Source organism: Ischnura elegans, chromosome X (genome assembly GCF_921293095.1).
Source record: "Ischnura elegans chromosome X, ioIscEleg1.1, whole genome shotgun sequence".
In the NCBI taxonomy this organism is placed as follows: domain Eukaryota; kingdom Metazoa; phylum Arthropoda; class Insecta; order Odonata; family Coenagrionidae; genus Ischnura; species Ischnura elegans.
Window position 1 is genome coordinate 8,445,002 of NC_060259.1, and position 24,000 is coordinate 8,469,001.

Genomic DNA, 24,000 nt, shown 5'->3' on the forward strand with positions numbered 1-24,000 from the left:
CCACATTTCTCATCCGAGTTTCTGCTACTAGTGAACATGGAGTGGAAACTCACTGCAGAAGATATTGAAAATGCTCTGAATTGTTTGGATAGTGGAAGTAGTGACAGCGATTTTGATGACTCTGATCATGATTCTGATTATAACCCCAATGAAGATAGTTCTCCAGGTAATCTCATTTTTCCATATATGGTACTATTATGTTTAAGTGTGCATGCCCATTACTTGTGTAAAATTTTTGACGCAATATTACCTCATTTATTTCCTATTTCTCATGGTTTTACAAAATTTATTTTAGAATCTGAGGCTATGAATGAAACTGTTCAACAGTCAAGTAATCGAGGCAGGGCTCAAAAATTGGTACGTGGTCGTAGAGGTGCGCCTAGAGGAAGAAGGTCTATTGCCAAAGGAGTAGGCCCGGAGGAGGTTTGGAGTGAAATTGACTTAGTTCCTAACACTGTAGTCTTCACTGGTGACCATGGTGTGAGACCAGACATTGATCTAAATTGTTCAAGTGAGATGGTGGAATTTTTCTTTAATTTTTTCAATGTCGATTTGATAAACCACATAAAAGAACATACAAATTTATATGCAAGACAATGAATTGCTGAACTAAGAAGTATGAACTTTCTACCTGCACACAGCAGATTGCAGTCCTGGAAAGAGGTCACTCAAGCAGACATAAAAAATTTTCTGGATGTTATACTGCCCATGAGTATTAGCGAACGTCCTAGTATTTCTGATCATTGGAGCACAGATCCTGTGGTGGCGTGTGGTTTTTGTCCTGGTATTTTTCCTAGAGATAGATTTCTTTCAATCTTGAGAAATTTCCATCTCGCAGATAACAAATTATGTGTGGAAAAAGGAGTAGATGGCCATGATCCCCTATTCAAAGTGTGTCCTTTGCTCGAGACTCTTTGAAATAAATTTCAAACCTCATACCTACCAGCAGAGGATATAACTACAGATGAAGGAATGTGTCCCTTTCGTGGTAGGTTTTGTTACAAAGTGTACATGCCTCAGAAGCCTAACAAATATGGCATAAAACTGTATATGAGCGTTTCTACACGTCAATGACTGACCGTTACACCCAGTTTTTGTTCATATATTTCCCCTTTGACTTAATACAAATCAATCTAGGAACTTTCTGGAGGATTCCTCCAAAAATAAGTTAGTGAAAGCATACACTGGCTTTGGTACCACCCTGTGACCCCTGTAGAACTGGAGATTTTAAACTTCAAAGTCGTTGTTACTGACTGACAAAAATTAAACTCCGTTTTGTGACATTGTCACATTTCTTCGCATTGCTCTGAAATTATGCAAGATAAAGAAAATCCACGAAATAGGTAAAATAGTTCTAAGTGTTGCTCAAGCGTATGTGAAATCGTGACTTTGCATAAGTAATGGTTTCCTCTCTTTGGTCATAAAAATGGAGTGTCACTGACTGACGGGAATTGTCGCTGACTGACACATGTGATTTGATTCTTGTTAACTTTTCTTTTTCATGGAATGAGCATTGCAAAATATATATATTGAAAAAAGAAATTCATATAAAAGAAACATAACAGTGGCATAGCCAGGGGGTATAACCAGGGGGGTCCGGACCCGGCCCCCCCAAAATATAAAAACACAATTATTTTCCTTCAGAAAAAAGTGTTAAAATTAGTTTAATACCCTCTACCTAGTACCCTGTTTTTAAAACATTTTCCCCCTGTATTAAACCCCCCAAATGAAATTCCTGGCTACCCCACTGAAACATAAGCACATAGTACATATTTTATCCTGTAATTTTGCTTTGATTTCTATATTCTCATTTAAAAAGGTGAGTACGCCTATCACTGTGATCTATTGTCTAAGGAGAGAACTTAATTAGGTATATTTATAGCAACTAACTCCACATGGTGAACAAAGAGTGTGTTCCATATGGGTTAAATGCCGTGCCACTGTTAGTCTAGCATTTCATTGGAGGCAGAAATGCCGTGTACAGGGATGTCTGCAAATTTTATTTTCATGCTGTTTTAATTACACACTTGCACTGCATTTATTACAGGAGAACCTGACTTAAAAGCTTCCTTGGTCATGTTTCTGCCTTTGCCCTTAACTACATCAACACCACCCTTACCATGATCTGTTACGATCTCATTGCCACTCTCTATTCTTCCTTTTTAATTCCTCGCATTCACCGCTTTGCTTTTTCCTCTCACGATGCTCGCGCTGTCTCTCTTCTCCCGTCTTTGCAAGAATTTCAGATCTCTCAACAATCATTCTGCTCCTATGTCCCGCTTTCACAACAAACGTACTGAAGCTACGTGACAACAATGAAGGCGACGGTGATACACGGCATGCCGAAGTCAACAATAAAAAAAATAAAATACTCCGCTGTATAAACAAATAATTTACTAAGAACAATAAAGCTGATATAACATTATTACTCGACAAACATATTATGCCACGTATTTAGTGTACCAGTCGGGGTCAATGAAGCACACGCACCAAAATTTGAAACTTGAGCACTACGAAAGGTTAAAATGTCAGTCAGTGACAGCGCTCAGGTATAAAAACAGTGAATACTAGGTGTAGCATCCAGCAGCCATTGCTACGCGTGAGCCGGCACGTAGGCATGCTAGTCCAAAGTGCAAGTCTACGAGATGACCCGCTACAGGTATGCCTAGCTTGGCTCGTGGCTGAGTTGTGGCATGGCGACTGGCTGAGCTGGATCGGCCAGGAGGCTGGGGACATATTTGTCTTTTGTAAAGGGAATAAAGTCACTGCTTTTTATCCAGAGTGACTCCTTTTATTTCCGGCACCAGATCCTTCCATTCGAGAGACGTTCGTATTGTCGCTAATATCTCGTTCGAAGACGAGCGGAATACGACATAATAAAACTGTTGTCAGGTGTTTGGGTACGCGGATTGATTGGCAGTCTTAATTGGCGTCGCAGTCGAGGACTCCATCACTCCATGAGAGCTGTCGTCTTTGGAAAACACGGAAGGATCAACAGTAGTCGCCCATTATCAGCCAGAAGGGAGTGTTGCCTGTGCCGCCGAGGGGACCTTTAGAAAGAGCCAGACTCACCAGAAGAGAAAAAATTGTGAGTAAGCCACACTTGGTCCTCTAATTCCCCCCAATTCCCTCATTGTGTACAGTGAAGTAAATAAGAGTGTTAAGAAGGACAAAGCGGTGCAATCTTCTGAAAATGGTGATTATTGCAGTATCGCAGAAGCGATGAAAATTGTTAGTCAACCCTTTGATGGAAATAAAAGTAAATTACGGGAGTTTGTGAAAAATGTGGATGTAGTATTTGAATTAGTAAATCCTTCTCAGCATGATAGACTTCTAAAATTTGTGAAGGCGAGAATAACCGGTGACGCGAGATCAAAGTTAATGGTGCGAGACCTTACTCATACATGGGCGCAAGTTAAGGCGATTTTAGAAGAGAATTATGCAGTTAGGCGAACTCTTGACTTTTATGCTTGTGCCATGTTTAATGCAAAGCAGCACAAGGGGGAGAGTATTGCGTCTTGGGGCTCGCGCATTGATGCTATGCAAACGGAATTGCGTGACGCGGCTCGCCGAGTATCGAATGAGAGGGAAGAGGCTGGTGCCGTAGCATTGGTGAATCACTTAGCCAAGGCCTGCTTCATTCAGGGGCTGGAGAATGAGCGGATCCAAACCATAGTGCGAAGTAAAGGGGAGGCGCTGCTATTGCCAACAGCTGTAGAAGTAGCTCTAGAGGAAGAAAGCGCTATACTGTCTGCCATTGAGAGAGGAAAATCATCTGATGCTCGAAGTCAGTTACACTGCGATAATTGCGGAAAGCGGGGCCACCTAGCTAGCAAGTGCTATTATAAAAATAAGAAGCCCTGCGAAGAAAAGGGGATAAGGAAAATAGAGGGAATCAAATGCTTTCGGTGCGGGAAACAGGGGCATATGGCGAGAGAGTGCCGATATAAAGTGAGCACGCAAGGGTCCTTCTCCGCAGGAGATAAAGAAGAGATAAAAGAGGGCCAGAGAGGTTTCAACCCGAAAAAGCCTAAGCAGATACACGTCGGCAGCATATCTGGAGTCGGCGATGGAGATTCGATAACACTGCACTGTCCTGAAAGTTGTGTCTTTTGCTGGACACAGGTGCTGACGTAAGTTTAATAAAATCGTCAGTATTGAACAGAGGGACTAATTATTATCCCGCAGAGAAAGTGAGGGAGAAAGGCATCACAGAGGATCTCATTGCCTCAATAGGAAGAGTGACCCTAACGCTAGAACACCAAAATAAAGAGGCCATTTTAGATTTTCAAATCATTGATGGCTGCCGTTTCTCTCTGAGTTTTGATGGAATTATTGGAAGAGATTTACTGAGGGAATTAGGAGCTGTAATCTACGTTGAGCAACGAAAGGTTTTCATGAGAGGGTTGCAACTTGAGATGGATAAGAAAAAGAAATTGGAATGTGATCCCGTCGTGGAGCGAAGGATTAGAATCCCCGCTCGCTGTGAATGCATAATAAAAGTACCTACTACTTCCCAAGGAGAAGGATTGTTAGCAAAGGAGAAGTTAGAAGATGATGTGTATCTGGCTGAAGTTTTGACCATTGGGGTGGGCGGAGAATGTACCGCCAGCGTAATGAACACGACCGATAAGGACGTCGAGTGTAAATTGTCTCCAAGGGTATTGCAAAAAATTGAAATAACTTCCCAAGACGCTTCATCAAAGCTAAAAGAGGGAGGCGCCAGGAGAAATGAAATTTTAAAGAGAGAATTGTGATTAAGCCACCTTTGTGGAAGGGAATTGGAAGATTTTTTGGATTTATGTCAGAATTACAGTGATGTATTTTTCTTGCAGGGTGATAAACTAATCGCTACTACGGCAGTGGCCCATGAAATTCCTACACCATCGCGTGAAGGAAATAATGCCACTAATACACGCCCTTATCGCATCTCCGAAGTGCACAAAAGGGAGGTTAGCCGGCAAATGCAAGGCATGCTGCGAGATGGAATAATTGAACCCAGTAAGAGTGCCTGGAATTCACCTATTCTGGTAATTCCTAAGAAGGAGGATGCCTCCGACAAGCAGAAATGGAGAATTGTGGTGGATTACCGCAAATTAAATGATGTGACGGTGGGAGATGCATTTCCGTTGCCCCTCATTACGGAAATATTGGATGAATTGGGAAATGCCAGGTATTTTAGTACATTGGACCTTGCTCGTGGTTACCACCAAATCCCTATGGCAAAAGATGATCAACACAAGACGGCTTTCAGTACGTTTCAAGGTCACTATCAGTTTAACAGGATGCCGTTCGGATTAAAGGGAGTGCCTGCTACTTTTCAAAGATTAATGAACACCGTCCTAAGTAGCTTGCAAGGCTTACGATGCTTCGTGTATTTGGACGATATTGTGATCTTTGGCAATGATTTTCACTCCCATAATGACAGGTTAGAAGAAGTCTTTGAGAGATTGAGGGAATATGGACTTAAATTGCAGCCTGAGAAATGTGGGTTTTTAAGAACTGGGGTTAATTATCTGGGGCACGTAATTTCGGAAGAGGGGGTGAAACCCGATCCAGGAAAGGTGGAAATGATTCATAAGTTTCCACGGCCGAAAAATACTAAGCAGTTGCAGAGTTTCCTGGGATTAGCAGGTTACTACAGGCAATTCAGCCACAATTTCAGTCAAATTGCGAGGCCTTTGCACGAGTTGCTGAAAAAGAACGCGGAGTTTGAGTGGGAAGGAGAGCAAGAAGAAGCTTTCCAGAATTTAAAGGGAATTTTGATGACGGAACCAATATTGCAGTATCCGGATTTCTCTCACCCTTCCCTCTTGACTACGGATGCCAGCAATAAAGCAGTGGGAGCCATTTTATCGCAAGGTACGCCGGGAAAAGACCTGCCGATTGCATACACATCAAGAGCATTAAACAAGGCAGAGAAAAACTACTCCACCATTGAGAAGGAGTTACTAGCTATTGTTTGGGGAACACAATGCTTTCGGCCATACTTATACGGCAGAGAGTTTACAATAATAACTGATCACAAGCCGTTGACTTGGATTTTTAATGTGAAGGATCCAAGTTCGAGGTTAATGCGATGACGAATTAAGATGGAGGAGTATGATTATGAAATCATATACAAGAAAGGGAAGCTGAACTCAAATGCAGATGCACTAAGTCACATATGGGCGATAGAAGCCTCAGAGAACGAGCCAACGGAGGTCGAGACTCGGGAGCAGATCAGCAAGGAGAGGAAGGAAGAAATTCTGCGAGAAATACATGATTCACCCGTGGGCGGCCACCAAGGAATGAATCGAACCTATGAAGGAGTGAAATTGTATGATAAGTGGCCAGGGATGAAGAGCGATGTGGAGAAATACATAGGCTCGTGCGATAAGTGCCAAAAGAATACACTTACGAAACCAAAAACCAAGATGCCGATGGTAATTACTCAAACGCCAGAGACAGTCTTCGAAAAGTGTAATTTGGATATAGTGGGGCCATTTCCAGTGATGTCGCAAGAAAACAAGTATCTCTTGACGTTCCAGGATGATCTATCCAAGTATGCCGAAGCCATCTCGATACCAAACCAAGAAGCATCAACGGTAGCAAGGGTGTTCGTTGAGAAAATAATTCTGAAGTATGGGACGCCCCAATCGGTATTGACTGGCCAAGGCAGTAATTTCCTGAGCGAAGTATTTAGGGATACCTGCCGTCTCCTGGGTATTAAAAAGTTAAAAACCACAGCTTATCATACCCAATCCAATGGAGCGTTAGAAAGGAGCCACCGAACGCTAGTGGAATTTTTGCGACATTTCATCGCGGAGGACCAAGAGAACTGGGATATCTGGGTACCATATGCTGTATTTGTCTTTAACACGACACCCCATTTGGCTACCACCTTTACACCTTTTGAGTTGTTATTCGGTAGAAAGGCAAACATACCGGGGATGCTACAAAAGCAAACGGATGAAAACCGATATTTCTACGATGACTTCATGAAGGAGTTGAAATCGAGAATGCAGGAAAGTCATTCTAAGGCCAGAAAATTATTAATGGAAGCGAAGGAGAGGAACAAGACGGAGTATGATAAGAATTCCAATTCTCAACTGTTTTTTGAGGGTGATAAAGTCTTACTGTTCTACGAGACGGCAAGGAGGGGGCGGTCGAAGAAGCTTTCCTCTCAATGGGTTGGACCCTTTTCGGTTGTGTGTGTTGACGGAGTGAATGTGGTAATAAAGGAGCCGAAAGGAAAGGAGGTTAAAGTTCATTCTAATCGTCTGAAGTTGTTCTTCTAACTCTTTGCAGGGCAAAAGGAGATTACCGCCATACCCTTCCTTTTTTATGCGTAGTGGAAGGGGCAGCAGATTATCTCCTAGAAAAATATGGACAAACTCTAGGACGATGCCGACGCTGGAAAAAGATAAAAGTGTTAAATGTAGATAGACTAAAGGGGTTGATTTCGCAGTTAGCTGGGAGCAATGCGAGAAAGAGGAGAGGATTCTTCAATTTTGAGTGAAGTGAGTAAGGTATTATTTGGCACCTTAGATGATATTGACGCATCGTATTATATGGACAAAATTAGTCAATTAGAGAAGGATCGGTCAAAATTTCTGACTATTGCACAGCAACATGTGACCCTAATCAAGGCGACTATAGACGCTGTGAATAGCACACTTGCAGACCAATGAAGAGAGATTATCGAAAGGTTTGAGCGAACTGAAGGGATACGTGAATGAAGCGACTGGAGTATTAATAAACGAGACTAACTCCTTAAAGCTGGCACTAACGGGTCAGGAACATGTGAGAAAATTTGCGTTTGTGTTAGAGGAAGTGACCCGTAATTACGAGATTATACTGGATGCTATAATCAACGCACGACAAGGAGTGTTACAGCCACAGATAGTTAGTCCAGGAGAGATCTTCAGTGGGTTCAAGAAGGAAGAGACGAAGTTTCCCAAGGAACTGTCCCTTCCCTTCCCGCCAAGTGTGGCTTACAGTAACACTATGCTAAAATTGTTAACTTTAGATGTATTTTTGTCTGATGAAGTTTTAGGGTATGTGCTGTATTTACCTCTTTGCAATTCATTGAGATTTAATGTATATAGTGTTTTACCCTTACCCACTTTGGTGAATGGAACTTCTAATAAGTTTATTTATATCAAGTCCCAGAGGGAATATTTGTTAATTGATAAAATGAATAGATATTATGTTAAGTTTTCAAGGTTCTCTAGGTGCAAGAAAGTTGCAACAAATTGGAGAGTTTGCAAGCAATTATATCCATTGCAATTATTACAGCTTCACGAAGATTGCGAAGCTAAAATGATGCAGTTTATTAATGAGATTCCTTCTCTTTGTGAACGTCGACTTGTTGGGTTAAACCAAACTTTATGGGTACAAGTAGACGCAAATGAGTGGTTGTACACGGCTCCAAAGCCGGAGAGTGTGACTATATTGTGCAATCAACAAGATCCATATGACGTGGAGGTGAACGGAACGGGAAGGTCAACTTTTCTTCAATACTGCAAGGGTTATGGGACAGGGACTGTCCTTCAAGGAGAAATGATAGCTACAATGAATCGCACTAAGAACGATTTCATTCCCCCACTCTCCTTAATATTTGATTGCTGCAATCCAGAGCACAGGTATTCTTTGGATAAAGTACATGATCATTTGCGCCTTATTACATACTTTGGTACAACATGTGGATAATTTAGACTATGCTAGTACTAAAGTAAGGGACCTTGAAAAAATAATTGAGAATAAGAGTCGTGAAAGAAGTAACATAAAACATCACTTTAATATGTCAGTACTGAGCTATCTGTGTTTGGGATTCATATTTTGCTTAACTGTGTATTGCTGTTTATGTAAATGTTGCATGAAAAAATGTTGTCCGAGGACGAAGAGGTGAAAGTTGCAAGGACTTGTGCATAATTTTCAAACCCAAGATTGTGAGTAACATTCGAGGGTCAGTGGGACAGATCACAACCTCAAATAGGGCTAAAGACTGTGTTAGTGGTGAAAGTGCCGGTATGATGAACCTGAGTCAAAAGGAATTAAAACTGCAAGGTTATGAGTCAGGAGAGCCTTCACTTAATAAGAGATAAACACCAGATTGCTATCTGATGCTTTACAAATATTAGTGGTAATTAAGTAATTCAAACTGTTGGTAGTGAAATGCTTAGAAAGACAATTAGTTGCCAAAGTGTTTTTGCATTGTTAAATATTGTGATGCAATGCAAACTTCTAAAGGACCTTTATATTATTGGTCATTGTTCTTTTAAGCATTTTCCAAAAGGGTATAATTTGTGGTGTATTGTATACTTGCAGTTATTTTACATATTATGGGTTCGAGAGAAACAACTTGTCATGTTTCTCTCTTTTTAAGGGGGGAGGTGTAGCATCCAGCAGCCATTGCTACTCGTGAGCCGGCACGTAGGCATGCTAGTCCAAAGTGCAACTGGCTGAGCTGGATCGGCCAGGAGGCTGGGGACATATTTGTTTATTCGTAAAGGGAATAGAGTCACTGCTTTTTATTCAGAGTGACTCCTTTTATTTCCGGCACCAGATCCTTCCATTCGAGAGACGTTCGTATTGTCGCTAATGTCTCGTTCGAAGACGAGCGGGATATGACATAGGGAATTTTTTTATTCTCATCTTTCATCCTTGGGATTGACTTGATTTGGATACAAAACGATTTATCTCCCGCATCCCTCGATTTTGGTCAGCGGAAAAAAATGTATGTCAATCGTCACTGACTGACACCAAAACGATGCACTGTAGCGTTGCATTCCTCTGCGTGAACATGTGACCTTCAAGTATTGATGAAATGGATTGGTAAGACACAGTCATGATTGGCGAGGATGGTTAACTAGAAATATTTACAGAAAAATCATATCTTAGTTGCGAAATCTTCAATAATAGAATGGCTCTGTAAACGGAATCATTTGCTCACATGAAACGAGAGCTCAATTCCGCAGCGTTTTCGTAAAAAATGGTTGGAGTATGGAGATAAACAGGTAAGGATTATTAAAATTTGGAATATCTACACCATGTCAGGACTTTGGATGGTCCATTTACCTCAAATTGAATTTTTGAACCCTAATATGACAGTTACGTAGAAACACTCATATGCTTTCAGAAGCAAGTAGTGGTTATGTATGGAATTTAGACGTTTTTCATGGCCAGGAAAACTCTGGATTGGCTATAGCCAAGCGACTATTAAGCACACTTGCCGGCAACGGCCATACTTTTACACTTTACTTACACGTACTTTGTACACAGACAGGTTTTACACAAGTATTGCTCTGGCTCGTGAATTGGAAAGCCTTCAGACGGAATTAGTAGGCACAATGATGAAAAATAGAGCAGGAATTCCATTGCTGATAACAAATGCTCACTTATCTCGAGGAGAGTAAGTTTTCACTCAAAATGGCAACATATTGGTCCAGCATTGGAAAGATAAGAGCTATGTATTTTTACTTTCTCCTCGGCATACAAGTGACATGATTACCTTCAAGGATAGAAGAGGAAGAGAAAAAACTAAACCTGAAGCAGTGATAGACTATAACAAGAAAACGTTTGGTGTAAATCTAAGTGACCAACTCATGAGTTACGGTGCGCTGGATCATCGGTCAGTGAAGTGGTGGCGTAAATTGGCCTGTCACCTTATGGTAATGGCAGTCACAAATGCTACAATCTTGTACAACAAGTGTTTCAGAAAGTCTGTTCCAGTGACTCATTTCATTCAGAAAATTTGTTCCGAGTTAGTGACATTAGAAGATGCATCTGCCATAGATAAGAGTCGTGGAAAAACATTTCGTAGAAAAAGTTCTGATACCTAAAGGTCAAAAGAAGTCCCAAAAAAGGTGCAAGGTTTGCTCTGAAAAAGGATGTAACAGTACTGGAAAAGCAGCTAGGAAATGCACGTCCTATCAATGTAGTGCATGTAAAATCGGTCTCTGCGTAGAACCGTGTTTCAGGCTTTTCCACACGAAAAAGTATTTCGCAAAATGATACTGTTTGTGCATGAATTTAGGATACATAATTTGAATTTTAAAACATTATTACACTTAGTGTACTTTTGCAATGGTTGCATGAATATTCAATTTCATTACCTAATTTCATGTTGACAAAACTAGTTCAAGTGCAAATTATGTATTTATCTGATTTTAAATATATATTACGCAAAAATATATTTTTTCAACTTTTTTGAAAATTCAAAATATTGCATTTTTTAATAGCATACTATTTTAATATGCCTAGAATAATGTTCTTAAACTTAAAGACTATTTGAAAGATAAATATATAATCTTTGAATTGATGTTAATTAATACCTCTTAACCTTAAAAACTAATTTCATGACAACGCTATAAAAAGTAGGTACTAAAAAACGCTAGCACTGAGGGTTAGACCTGGCGAAAATGACCCAGCAGTCAAAGTGTTAAGATTAACAAAGTAGGTATGTACTGAATCACAGTTAAAGAAGCAAAACGGATGACAATGGCTTTTTTATGTTTTTCTCGGTATCCCACAGAATGTAATAAACTTCATGTCCGGGGATTTAATACTATATTCTCCTCAAATAAAAAATAGCAACTGATAAATAATCAAAATTTAGCGGTGATAGCTGTTGGCAAAATATCGGTATGGCAATTATGACAATACTTGTTATAATGTTGTAATGTCCATGTTAATTATTTTTCCATAAAATGAAACCAAAGCGGTTCATTCCTTTTATTTCACCTGACTTTTTGGGCAGCAATGATTCCAGCAGCAGAACGAAAATCACACACAAACAAGGCACTGCCTATAAAAAGGTCACCACAATGATAAACCACGGAATGCAGTGATTTTCCCACAGCCTATATCTCTCATTATTCTGTCCTTTTTGCAAAAGACAAAGCATATTAGGGAGACATCCAGTTTTTCAAGATCAATGACTGATTTGAAAATATTTAAAGCGAAGTATCTAATCGTTACGCAAAAATGGCTTTTGAAATCTGAAATATTATGATAAGGGGTATGTATAACATGCTTTCTGCAGATGAAATGATGGCTTCAGAATATTTCATTACTCAACTCAGCAAAGAAATCTCACTCACTCCGCAGCTGAGAGTTTTGGCTCGTATCCCATCATAGAAATCATGGGCCAAAATGCCTTCCTCCTAGGGCTTTGCCCAATTCATCTTCATCTTGTTCTAGAAATATAGCTTTAAAGATGGTCACTGGTAACATCTTTATTGAAGGCCCTTGCACGATGCACCAAGGGTTTCTTGTTCTTTGCAGCATTGCCAATTTGGTACCACCTTAGAAAGTTTTTGGCTCGTGGGCGTTAATATTTTTGTATCCAGGACTGTACCTATGCACATTAAACATCAATTTATCTCACAGCAAATAGCAAATCAGAGATAAAATTGTTTTTCTTCTTTGAAAATATTTTTTAACAGACTACATGATATCATACATCATGATATTTGCAAAAGAAAATTATTAAGGGAATGATTTCAAACAAAATGCAGAAATAATTAGCCACTAATAAAAGATACAAGTCATCACAAAACTTAAGCAATGAAACTCACCTCCTTCACCAAATCATATGAACTTTTATCATCAAATGTATGTATCTCAACAACAGAACTCAATTCATTTTCATCTTGCTCAAGAAGTATAGTTTTAGAGATGGTCACGGGTAGTACTGCATCTTTATTTACCAAACTATCGTAAGTACCTGAAGATTTAATCTACATAGGAACAACATGAATGAAAAACTATGAGATTTCAATATTTGATTGGCAAAATGCAATCTTGGATTTAGCTTTACCTTATAGAATAATGAAGTACCAAGGCGTGAAATTTCTTTATGGAGAAGTGAGTGAGGCACAATTGGACCCTCAACAGGACAATTTCCTTGTTTAGCAGCTCCAACAGCTATTACTTCATCAGGGGAAATACTGTTCATAATTTCGGCTGCAGGAAATGTATCTCTGAAATACTTTTGGAGTTTAGGTATCTTTAAAGTTCCACCACACAGGATCACCTGCAGCAGAAATCAATAAGTTAGGTTAGGGCAGTGTCAAATAATTGCCATTTATAATGAATTTTTACCATTTCATCTAAAATACTTTATTGTATGACTGATGATTTCAGGCTTTCAGAACCACCAGCAACCAAAAACAATATTCATATAATAAATACACTTCATAGGAATGTGGAAATTCTCAATAAGACCCTGTGGAATGAGCAACAGTTTTCTGAAGCCTCCTCTCTCCTTTCCAAGAAGCTTGTAATTTAGGAAATCGATCCTTCAACTCAATTATATGCATTCAGTTTTCGTGAATTATCTACTTTCACTGTTTCATTGGAGGGATCCATATTTTAATAATGAAGCCATGCCATGGATTGACTCAATTAATTTCAGACACAATGGGTCAGCATTAGTCAACAGTTCACAACCCTTCCCTTTTCCACTCTCCTCCCATCTGCTTAATCTAAATTGCCCACCAATTACTGCCTCCTATGAGGCCCATGCTGGACCGCTGAGACACCGGGACGTATCCCGGTGCGCCCTGAAATCTTTGGCACCCTCCTGTTCCCAAACTGACAAATTTTACACTGAGAATACCAACATTAAACAGTTAACTTGATTTTAATGATATCTCATTTAAGAGCATAATTAACACCGTCTGGAGTAAGTAAACAAAACAACAATTTTAATTAAAATAATTAAATCTGGATCATTCTAAGAAGAGGCTTATCGTCGATATCGCCGACCAGCCACATTAAGTGTTGCGATTGTAGGCTACTACAAACTGGACTATGATTCTTCTAGTGCCAACGTGGCACGCCCTCAGCAAGTGATGGGAGAAGGGGTGGAATGAGACATCTGCCGAGACCATCTCAATTTTGTCTGCCCGCAACGCAGCAAAGAAAATATTCAGCAGAATAGATGATTGGAACTCTTCTGATAATCACTCTTCAAACACAGCCAAACCTAAGCACTTTAATCTGGAGATGGTATTGGCTCTGTTCAAAATTGCACATTCAGATGACTCCAACGTCGAAGTGAGACAAGGAGCAATTGCCTTACTTAACAAGTATCTGCATTTCAAAACAATGGTTCCTGCCATTGTATTCTAGCAAGTGTTCAAAATCAATACACAACCGTTGGATTATCTCCCAACAAATAATCTAGACAACACCCAAGCATGGAGGAATATTGAGTCTTCTCTTAGAGGACTAAAATGGTTACGAGACAAGTTTGCTGACACTTTGAAAGCTCTGAGGCCCCAGATTTCAAATGCAAATATGAATGCCAACTATGAGTATGAAGATGTCTCAGACATGAAAATTAATGACCACAGTGATGACGACAATGATCAAGAAGAAGAAGATGATAACGATGAAGACCACATGATCCAGTGCAAAGCATCGGCATCATGCATCAATTGCATCAAGCATGCATATAAAATTATAGTAGAATATAATATGTACTGTTTACAATACCTTTCAGATTCTTTCAGAATTAAACTTCTTCGAACCATCCCATTGTCTCTTGCAAACAAGTATTTTCTAAATTGAAACTTATCAAATCTAGATTGAGATCGTCTTTGTCAAACGAAAATTTAAAATCTTAATTGCTAATGCACTCAAAAGCTGATATTTTGAACTCCATAGACCCAGGCTCAGTTATAGATTATGTACCTTTGCCATTCCAGCTCCTAATTATTTTTTTAAGATATACAGTGTAAAATTGTCTCGTTGTGTTGTTGTCCCCTTAGGATATTTGATACTTGAATCAACTATATGCCCAAATTGTTTCCATAAAATTAAAATATTCCCTTCATCAGCTAAATTCCTGTTTGAATCCTTAAAAGGAAATCACAATTACTCACCAAAATCTTGGGTTTCCTGCTGCATAGGCAACCTAGTCAAACATTCCCGCATTCATCGTTTATTATTCGAGGTATTCGAATATTCGAGCAATTATTTAATATTCGAATTCGATATTTGAGTTCGAGAAATCTGCTACTCGACCCATCTCTAGAGAAAACTATTCACACACTAGAGCATACACTTGTACCAACATACTGAAATTTTTATAGGTAAGATATCTCAATTTTAGACAGGCCTCAGAATACCTAGAGAAGAGTAAGTCAACATTCCACATAGAAGAATCACCTACTTACGACAGTAACTAGGATCATTTCATGCCTTCATGGACAAACAAAAAACAATCACATATTGCGTGTTTACCTTATCAAAGTCATCTGCTTTCATATTGAGCACCTCCATCATTTCCAAAACTGGCTTGGTGAGCTGAGTAAGAACTGGTGATATTAAACTTTCAATTCTTGACCTTGTAACTGTATGGCTATAATCCATTCCATTGTAAAATGTCTCCAAACAACAAGTAGTTGAGCTATTAGTAGATAAAATATGTTTACTGTGCTCTGCTAGTTTATAGAGCTTCATTCTACACCTAAAATTTTCTAATGGGTTGAATTGCATTCTCCTGGAAAATAGTAGGTAAATTACTTAATTAATAACTGACCTTACCAAGGAAAACTCTAAGAACCAGAGAGTTTGATCAGATTGCATCACTACCAATACAGCAGAAACCCTCTATAACACCAGAAAGTAAAATTTTGCACATAATTTTGAAGTAGAATAGGCTCAGAGATTATAATAGATACACCAGATCAATCTTTAGATAACTAATACTAAGAGAGCTGTCACACAAATTGTTCATTTAATTTATTTGTAAGATTGAGTCAACCACAAAACAATTCATGAATCAAATAATTCCATAAGTAGTATGACCAGCTCCTACCACTCATCTGGGCAAGACCAGTATACTCATAGGCTGGTTGCTTTCATATCGAGTATGACAAATATATTCATCAAGTCAGCTTTAAATTGATATGCTGTATTCTTTTGTTATTTCTAAGATTTAATCCCTTTTGATATCCTTTTGTTATACGTGTCTAATATGGAATCTACCATCCTTTTCTCAGAATTTAATTGCGAAATTGCTAAAACCTGCATTTGTGTTGTGGGTTACATTGAAGATACAACAAACAACATATGTACTCCTTATTCATTTTCCTTTTTCTCCAATACTTTTGAAAAAATGTTTGCAACTGGTTCTAAAATTCCAAGCAAGCAAATAATGACATAATTTTATTGGTTTTACATAAATAAATGGTAAATAACTACCTTAACCTCTCCTCATGTAGAGTACAGAACCTTATCCTAGGGTAATCTGACAAGCAAACCGAATCTGAAATTGCAATGGTTACAGAACTAAGGTGCACCTTAGACCCTTGCAGGGATGAACCCAATTCCCCTCCATGGAAAAATTAAACTGGCTGGATATTTACCCCTTAGTAATAATGCCTTTTATGTATCTTTTCACTTTCCCTGTTCAAAAACAAAGCACCAAAATATTAACTTGACCTCTTTCAGAACATGCCTACAAACAGAACCATGATAAAATGGAGTGAACCCTCTAATCTCTATTTACCATCACATTGAACGATAATGTTCCATAAATCGTTTGTCATCAGATCTACCATTGCATGGAACGAAATTCCTAACAATATAAAATCTTGTACAACTGTGGAATCAAAGTAAAAATGTTGCAAATACCTGCTACATCAGTAATAAATTATTTATTTTCCTTCACTGTCATGCCACCATTATTTCAGGAGTATGTAATCATGTCTGTTCTCTCTGCTATTTTTGAGGATGTATTAAATGTCTCATTATATGTAAACTTTTTATTATGTTTTCAATTTGTTTTATTTTTATAACTACTGAAAATTTCATGTATGTTAATGTATGTAACAAGTTAAGAAGGATGTGAAAGAGAAGAAATACATAGGTGTGAAAGGATTAGCTGATAGGAGAACTGAGTGGAGAGCTGCATCAAACCAATTCTAAGGTTGTTGATAAGTGATGATGATGGTGTTAAGGTATTAATTGTTTTCAGGGGTCCTTACACAGAGCATTGAATAAGTCTATTTATTTAATTTATGCAATTTAATTGGCCATGGAAAATATTTTGATGCAAGAAGGGAGTATGGTCCGATGAAAAGCCCCTTCAAAGCATCACTTGGTGAAACATCTGTCAAAAAATCAAAATGTAAATTGGGCAGCAGTATTATCTTGACATGAAATGCATACCCAAAATTTTAAAGATCATTTTATATAAATATCAAAATTATTTAGCTAATTCATAAATCAAGAACAATCATCGCTAACTATATGAGTACATAGATCATTTTTTATGTTCTATGATGACTAAAAAATATAAAATAATATAAAAATAATGAGAAAGATAAAAATAACTACGAATCACTCTCACTGCTAATAAAGTCAACTGAAGTGAGTCAAAAATATCCCTTCTCTCCAGATTAAGTAGCCAACACAGGTTGGACTCAGGGAATCTAAATGAGTGGTTAATAGAAGTTTGATTAATAGCCTATTTTCCAAATAACACCACATTAATTTATGAGAATACTGATAAAATAGTTCTACAACCTTTAAGATAACTGCTGTTGAAATCAATGTCCTCAGACATGCGTTATAACAGGTTTCCACTATATATGAGAATCAGCAAATATTTTTCTTGTTTTAATAACTCCTGCCTCCTTCACAATTTCAAAATTATCAGCTCTTACATTTTCACATCTTGGGCCAAGTAATCAAATATAACAGCAGTTAAGGCATCTCCTCCAATTCCCGGCTCATACTGTGACTTTAGTATCTGAAGCATTCCACCTATAACAATGCCTACACTGCATTCCATTGAAGATCCACCCACTCTGTAGACCAGAAACTTTCTGAAACAAAAATATAAATTATCAATTTCTGCCCTTCAGAAATATACTATACACACAGCTGTTGTAACCACTTTTATAACAATTATTAGGTAATAATGGAATTTAAACATAAGCATAGAATATTAATTAGAGGTCTTCTGAAATGATTGGATGAAATAATAAGAATAAGAAGTAACTGCCATTAAGAATACGCAAAATAAAATTTCTAGGGACACAATTTCAGATTACACATTGGATCCTACAAATTAGTTGAGTTCCTCCAACAAAAGCCTTGACTGGCCAAAGGCATGAGATACAGCACTCTGTGCACCTGTTCCAAATTAAAACACCTGAAATGCACTCTCTCTATAAATGAACCCATTCTCACTCAAACTCCCCCAAGCATTTTTTCGGAGTGCGCCCTCGCAGCCTTGGCACAGTTGAATATCATGTGCTTTCAAACAACCCAAATTGCTGTCAGATGACATTACCTATGAGTTTGAATGTATTTTAGGTTGGCAATAACCTCAGTGGGATAATTTTGTATAGTAAGGTTTAGTGAGGTTGGTAGCACTTTTCTAGTGAGTGTTTTTGTTATATATGTATACCAGAGTGAGTGTTTTTCTAATAAATGACACAAGTGAGTTTCGACCTCTATACAAGTGTGTTGTGACTCTTGCCCAACTTTTAATACAATAACTGTGACACAAATACTGTAACAATTAACAATATTACAACATTATGTCCGGACCAACCATGCCAGACAGCTGGAGGTTATGGTATAAATAAAATGTTAGCCCTTATTACAATAACAATGATGTATCAAACAATAAAGTATCACTCAATGAAACCTTTGATTCTACAGTACGCATTCCAGACAACCCTATCTCTCTCTCAATAAAAGGTAAACATAATAAGCTAAATATAATATTGAAAACCATTAGACTCAGCCCATTAGAGAAAGTGCACAACAAATATTATCAACTGGATAATGAGAATACAAAGAATGTTACAATGATACCAAAATAAATGGGAGTTAGAACAATTACAAATCTGGAAAGAAAGCACTAAAGAGAAAACCACACAAGTTGTCACTCTATACGGTGAGAAGATGCAAAGATGAGGGAATTCCAATGTTAAAGGATGATTAGAGGTGGTTGGTGTTTTTGATATCTGGTGTATTAAAAGTTTGTATCCAGGAAATTTAGTCCAAATAAAAGCAGCAGAGTTTGTTAATACTGTTGAAAATTCACAACTCCAGATTGATAAGAGATTGATGGCCTATGCAGAGTATGAGCAATGAAGAGGAGCATCATCATCACTGGTCTACAATCCTAGGATTGGTTTGACGCAGCTCTCCACTCAGTTCTCCTATCAGCTAATCTTTTCACACCTACGTATTTCTTCTCTTTCACATCTCTCTTTACTTGTTCCATATATTTTGTTCGAGGTCTTCCTTTTCCATTCTTGCCTTCCACTTGTCCTTCGACGATTGTCTTCATCAGGCCATCATGTCTCAAGATGTGGCCTATAAGGTTGTTCCGTCTTCTTATTAAGGTTTTCATGAGGCTTCTCTTCTCTCCTACCCTTCTTAGGACTTCCTCGTTACTAACTCGGTCGATCCATTTGATTTTCATCATTCTTCTGTAGCACCATATTTCAAAGGCCTCTATCCTTGCTTTCTCCGCTGCGGTCATTGTCCATGCCTCACTTCCGTATAGGAGCATACTCCAGATGCAGGTTCTCATGAATTGTTTCTTTACTTCCATATTTAAGTTTCCCGCTGTAAGCAGGTCTCTCTTTTGGTGGAATGCTCTCTTCGCCTGGGCTATTCTGCTGATAATTTCTTTCTTGCTTCTCCCGTCACTAGTTATCTTGCTTCCCAAATAACAGAATTCATCCACCTCTATCAGTTTTTGCCTCCCTATTTTAATGTTGGCCTTGACTTCTTCTCTTCTGCTGCATACTAAGATCTTGGTTTTCTTCGTGCTTATTTTCAGTTGATATCTACTCATTACCCTAACTCAGGATTTTAGCCAGGTCAAATGCATCAAAAACGACGATCACCAGATACTACGAGACCCACCTGCCATCCTTCGGCGCTGGAGAGAACACTTCTCGGCCATCTGTAACACAGAATTTCCCCACCCACCGATCATTAGCGCGGACCCTATATCCGGACCTGTGCAACACATCAGTGAAGCTGAGGTAGCCGCCGCTATCAAGGTGATGAAGAATGGAAAGGCAACGGGCCCTGACGACATTCCAGCGGAAGTGTGGAAGCTACTTGGCCGCAACGGCGTTGTCATCCTCGCCGAGTTATTTAACAACATCATCATTGACAACGAAGTTCCCAACTCCTGGCAGACCAGCATAACTGTGCCCATCTGGAAGGGTAAAGGCGACGTTGCGGAATGCTCCAACTACCGCCCGATCCGGCTTTTATGCCACGCCATGAAAATATTCGAAAGAGTGATTGATGCTAGGCTCAGACACATTGTTCACATCACACCCAACCAGTGTGGATTTGTAAAGGGGACTGGCACAACAGATGCAATACACGCAGCTAGGCTGCTCTTGGAGAGGCACCGAGAGAAGAGCAAGCCAGTGCATATGTCTTTCCTTGATCTGGAGAAGGCTTTCGATCGCGTGCCACACGACCTTATCTGGCATGCCCTCAGATCTCACGACGTCCCTGAAGTCTACGTGTCATGGGTGAAGCTTCTCTACACCAACGTCACCAGCTCCGTCCGTTGCCCATCAGGAATATCACCGCCTTTGCATGGACACACTCACGGCCTGTCTCCAAGAATCACATCCTTGGTCACTACTGTTCGCCGATGATGTCTTCCTTGCCAGCACCACCAGACCCGAATTACAGCAGCGAACTCAACTATGGAAGGTACGACTCGACAACTATGGGTTGCGATTAAACATCAAGAAGACTGAGTACATGGAGTGTGGGCCTCAAACCGATGGCACGATCAGCATCGACGACGACCTTGAAAAGGTCGAGAAGTTTAAATATTTGGGCTCTGTCATCAGCAACGATGGAAGCACAACCGCCAGCGCACGAGCTCGAATCAATGCAACATGGCTGAAATGGCGCCAAGTGACTGGCGCATTGTGCGACTGTCGAATGCCCGAACGATTCAGGGCCAAAGTATACAAGACCGTAGTCTGCCCAGTGGCCCTATATGGAGCAGAATGTTGGCCAGCCACAGCAAATCAAGAGCAGGCCATGCATGTCATGGAAATGAGGATGCTGTGATGGATCCTAGGCATCTCCCGCCTGGATCACATCAGGAATGAAGACATTCGGAAAAGAATGGGAGTTGCATCGATCACAGACAAGATGCGGGAGGCTCGACTGCGGTGGTATGGGCATGTGGTGCGTAGTGATGAGAACTCCGTGGCCAAAACAGCAATGCGGCTGAGTACTGAAGGACGCCGACCACGAGGACGACCAAAGATGTGCTGGCTCGACAAAATTAAGGCGGACATGAAGACCATCAACGCCACGTCAGCAGACGCCCTGGATCGAGCCAAGTGGAGAAGGCTTTGCAGAAAAGCGGACCCTGCAATAGCGCGGGACAAACGCTAGGATGAAGAAGAAGATCTACTCATTACCCTACCCATATTAACCAGAATATTTTTCAAATCCTTCTCTGTTTCTGCTAAAACGGCCATGTCATCGGCAAATCTTAGCATGCTAATTTTTTCTCCATGGATATTCACTCCCAATTCCTTTTCTTTGATTTCATCAATGGCTTTTTCAATGTAAACGTTGAAAATTACGGGTGACAAGCACTCCTTTCTTAATTCTTGCTTCTTCACAGCTGGGCCCTGATTTTATCACGGCTACTTGGTTTTTGTATAAACTGTGGATGATTCTTCTGTCATTATAAAGAACCCCAATTTCCTTTAGGATTCCAAGCATTGTGCTCCAATCCACGTTGTCAAATGCTTTCTCTAAGTCCACAAACGCAACGAATGTTGGCTTGTTCTTTTCCATTCTCTTCTCAATGAGCAGTCTTAGGGCCAATATTGCTTCCCTTGTGCCTTTGTTTTTTCTGAATCCAAATTGGTCCTCATCCAAGTACTCTTCTGCTTTTCGTTCTATTCTTCTATAGATGATCCTTGTCAGTATCTTTGACGCATGTGTAGTAAGGCTAATGGTCCTAAAATCTTCGCACTTCTCCGCTCTTTTCTTCTTAGGAATAGGGATTATAATGTTCCTCTCGAAATCCTTTGATATCTCACCTGTCGTATACATTTCACTAATGATTTTGTATAGCTGGTTCAATGTCTTCTCTCCTGAATTTTCAATTAGTTCTGCAGGAATGTCATCAATGCCAGACGCTTTATTTATTCTGAGGTCTCTTACAGCCGCATCAAATTCCGATCTTAAAATTGGGGCTCCCATGTCATCGGCATCCACTTCCCTATCGTTTTCGATAGCATTAGTTCTGAGGAGACTTCCTTTGTACAAATCTTCCAGATATTCCTTCCATCTCTTCCCTTTTTCTTCGTTTTCAATCAATAGTTCTCCATTTTTGTCCCTAAGGGTATTACATCTTACGCCCCTTTCCTTAAAGTGGTTCCTCACTATCCTATAAGCGGCCTCTACTTTTCCATGTTTAAGATTGTTTTGCACGTCTTCACAAATGCTTTTCATCCACGTTTCTCTAGCCTTCCACGCTTTACGACATATTTCGTTCCTTATTCTCTTGTAACGATTCGGTCCTTCCTCTGTTTTCGCAGCCTTGTATTTTCTTCTTTCTTCAATGAGATCTAATACTTCCTGCGTGATCCATGGTTTTTTCATAACGACTCTTCTTTAACCAAGAACTTCCTCAGCTGCCGCCTGCAGACCACTTCTAATGGTTTTCCAACTCTCTTCCATTGATTTGTTGGTCGTATCCTCCCCTATTTTATTTTCTACAGCCTCTTTAAAAGCCAGTTGATGCTGAACCTCCCTCAATTTTTCAACCTGCCATATGTTTTTCACGGCTTTCTTCAACTTTTTAAATTTAAGGTGGCATTTCATCATAACTAAGTTATGGTCACTATCGATATCTGCCCCTGGATAACTTTTGCAGTCCTTCACCTGGTCCTGAGTCTTTGTTTCACTAGAATGTAGTCGATTTGGAATCTTCTATGGTCTCCTGGCATCTTCCACGTGTATCTTCTTCGCAGGGGATTTTTGGAATAAGTGTTGGCAACCACTAGCCTGTGCTCCGTGCAGAATTCAAGTAGCCTTTCTCCTCTTTCATTTCGGTTACCCAACCCATATTTCCCAGTTATTATTCCGTCTTGACCTTCGCCGACGACAGCGTTCGTCACCTAAAATAATAAGATTTTCTTCCCCTCTTACCTGCTTGATAACTTCCGCTATATCTTGGTAGACATCTTCTACTTCTTCGTCTTCATAATCTGACGTAGGCATGTAAACCTGTACCACTACAGTAGCTACGGGTTTAGTATCTATCTTCACCATTACTATCCTTTCATTAAACTGCAGGTAGCTTTTAACATGCATCCCGGCGCTCTTTCTAAGCATTATGCCTACTCCAGCATTACCATTTAGCGATCCCGTGTGTATCATTCTGTAGCTTCCACTCCAAAAGTCTCCTTCCTGGGGCCACTTCATTTCGCTGATGCCTAATACATCGAGGTTCATTCTTCGCATCTCCACCTTCAAGTTCTCTAGCTTACCGCAGGTACGAAGTGATCTGTTCCTATCCATAACATTCTATCTCGTTTGACCGATGTACCCTCTCGAGTAGTCCCCGCTCCGAGATCCGAATGGGGGACTAGTTTACCTCCGGAATATTTTACCCGAGAGAATTCCATCATGTCATTATATAAATTGAGTGGAGTAGCTGTGACTCCTCAGGATGATAATGTGGTGGTTTCCCCTTGCCTTCCACATCGCAGTACTACAGCCGTTAAAGTAAATGTTACCACGCCCGTAGTGGAATGTGTGTCGCTGTACCGACCAGTATGGTCTCCACCTTCGCACATGTGAAGAAGAGCTGCTGCCCTCTCCCCCGGGTGATGACAGGCATAATTGTTGGCGACCCCCAGTCGCCAAGTCACGGTATCTTCACAGGTTTTGGTATCTTTTAAATGGTCTACTTTACCCAAGGGTAGCCCAATACCCCCTCAGAATACCGCCGCTTTTTGTCCA

General features: G+C 39.8%; 1 protein-coding gene across 1 annotated transcript in view; it reads right to left on the minus strand.

Annotated features, from left to right (window-relative positions):
• Positions 1-24,000, minus strand: part of LOC124170760 (heat shock 70 kDa protein 14-like) — a 69,944-nt gene that overhangs the window by 5,598 nt on the left and 40,346 nt on the right. The window contains exons 5-8 of the mRNA XM_046549699.1: positions 17,667-17,828; positions 15,238-15,496; positions 12,806-13,021; positions 12,564-12,725 (exon numbers count right to left, since the gene is read on the minus strand). Coding sequence (XP_046405655.1) covers positions 12,564-12,725; positions 12,806-13,021; positions 15,238-15,496; positions 17,667-17,828 — 799 coding nt within the window. The remainder of the gene's footprint in view (positions 1-12,563; positions 12,726-12,805; positions 13,022-15,237; positions 15,497-17,666; positions 17,829-24,000) is intronic.